Source organism: Eimeria tenella, genomic scaffold (assembly GCF_000499545.2).
Source record: "Eimeria tenella Houghton genomic scaffold, Eth_scaff3806, whole genome shotgun sequence".
NCBI classification, from domain to species: domain Eukaryota; phylum Apicomplexa; class Conoidasida; order Eucoccidiorida; family Eimeriidae; genus Eimeria; species Eimeria tenella.
The window spans coordinates 1-2,204 of record NW_013544730.1 but is presented as its reverse complement, the minus strand read 5'-3'; the positions used below and the strand labels follow the sequence as shown (position 1 = coordinate 2,204).

Sequence of the window (2,204 nt, the reverse complement as noted above, 5' to 3'; positions counted from 1 at the left end):
TTTCCAAGCAGGTGCCATTGGTGCATGCATGCGTGCGGGCATGCATGCATGCACTACACTGTGTACAGCCCCATGCATGCATGCATGCATGCATGCATGCATGCATGCATGCATGCGTGGATGGAGGGTTGGTTTTTTGGTTTGTGCGAAGTTGCGGGGCTTGGGGCTTTGGAGGTTTCTTTGTTCTTTTCTTTTTGTTTCCTTGGCGGCCCCGAAGTAGACAAATGAAAACAACAAAACTTAACTCGCAAAAGCTTCAAAAACCCAAGTTAGCCTGCTGCATGCGTGCATGCATAAACGCATGCATGCATGCATGCAAGTCAGTAGCTTTTCGAAGTCTCTAGCGCCCAGAGGGGAAGCCGCTGCCTGGCGACCTAGAGCGGCGCGGCCAAAGGACGGAAAAAAGGGTTTAGGGTTTAGGGTTTAGGGTTTAGGGTTTAGGCCAAACGACGGGGAGCTGCCAGTTGTTGCGGTACTTCCTGCCGGCCTGGACCAGCGGGTCCCCCCAGAGGAGTCTGGCCCTGAGGAGGTCCTCGGAGGAGGCGATCCCGATCCCGATCCCGATCCCAGGTGTGGGGTGTGGGGTTCTTGCTGCTGCTGCTGCTCGCAGCTGCGCCCACCAGGCTTCTTCTGGGGCTGCGCCCTCGGGGTGTACGTACACCCCAGCACCCCACACTTCCCCAGCCCCCAGCCGGCTCGGCAGACACAATCTGCTGCGCCGCAGCGCAGCAGCAGCAGCGGCAGACGGACCCAGCAACAAACGCGCTGCTCCCAGCGCCTCCCCCACGCTGCGCGGGGCTGCTGCTGCTGCTGCAACGGGCGGGGATGCTGCTGTTGCTGCTGCTGCTGCAGTTGCTGCTGCTGCGGCGTCTTCCGCTGCTCCTGTTGCTGCTGGGGCTGCTGCTGCTGCTGCTGCTGGGATTGCTGCTGTTGCTGCTGCTGCGGGCCCTGCTACAGGCGGCGGGGATTGTGTTGTTGTTGATGGTGGGGTTGTTGTTATCGTTGGAGTTGTTGAATTTGTTGAAATTGAATTTTTTGAACTTTTTGAATTTTCTGAATTTTCTGAAATTGTTGAAAAACTTTCTTCCTGCAATCTCCACCGCCGCCGCTTCTCAGCGCCAGAAATACGCCCAGAGCAGCCTGCTGCTGCTGTTGCTGCTGCTGGTGTTGCTGCTGCTGCTGCTGCTGCTGCTTCCGTAGTACTACTGGCACTTCCTTGCAAGGGCCCTTCGACCCCCTCAGGAGAAACCCCCAAGAGCTGCTGCAGCCTCTGACGCAGCAGCGGGTACCACTTCCGGGGGCCCCATTGGGGGCCCCCTTGGGGGGCCCCCTTGGGGCCTCCCTGGGGGCCCCTTTGATGGTCCCCCTGGGGGACCCCTTGGGGGCCCCCTGCAGGTTGGGGGCCCCCATGGAGGCCCCCAGCAGCGCTGTCCCCCTGGGGTCTCCCTGCAGGGCCCCCAGGGGTGAGATCCTGGACGAGGGGGCCCCCTGAAGGGCCCCCAGGGGCCCCCTGGGCCTCCCCATCTGTTTGGCCCTGGGGGGGTCCCCTGTGGGGTTCTGGGGCCCCAGAAGCTGCTGCTGCATGCATTTGAAGGGCCCCATCTATAAAGCCCCAAACGCCCATTGGCTGGCCAATATAAACCCCACACCATGTGGAGTTTGCCCCAGGCAATTCGCCAAAAGGCCTATTTAAAGTACCCTCAAAGGGGCCCCATGGGGGGCCCCCCAGGGGGCCCCCAAGGAGGCCCGCAGGGGGCCCTCCAGTTGACTCCTTAAGGGGTCCCCCACAAAGAGCTTCATTGGGGCCCCTTGGGGGCCCCAATGGCCCCTCAAGGGGCCCCCCAAAAGGTACCTCATATTGTTTGGGGGCAGCCTCACTGGTTGCTACGAGCCCCTGTGGGGGCCCCTCAGGGGCCCCCTCAGGGGCTCCATCAGGGGGCCCTTCAGGGGCCCCCTCAGGGGCCCCTCCAGGTAGCCCTAAGGTGCCCTCCACGGGGGCCCCCACAGGGGGCCCCAGAGAAACCCCCAAGGGGGCCCCCAGAGAGCCACCCCCAGAAACCGCTAAAGGGGCCTCTATGGGGGCCCCCAAGGGGGCCCCTATGGGGCCCCCTATGGGGGGCCCCAAGGGGGCCCCTAAGGGGGCACCCATGCGGGGCCCCAAGGGGGCCCCTAAGGGGGCCCCCATGCGGGGCCCCAAGGGGGCC

The 2,204-nt window shown here is 63.2% G+C and overlaps 1 protein-coding gene across 1 annotated transcript; it reads right to left on the bottom strand.

Annotated features, from left to right (window-relative positions):
• Positions 1 to 430: 430 nt before the first annotated feature.
• ETH_00043665 (uncharacterized protein) lies at positions 431 to 2,185 on the bottom strand (the record flags this gene model as incomplete). Its single annotated transcript, XM_013379692.1, has 1 exon — positions 431 to 2,185. The coding sequence occupies one exon, from the start codon at positions 2,183 to 2,185 to the stop codon at positions 431 to 433; it is 1,755 nt and encodes a 584-aa protein (XP_013235146.1).
• Positions 2,186 to 2,204: the final 19 nt, after the last annotated feature.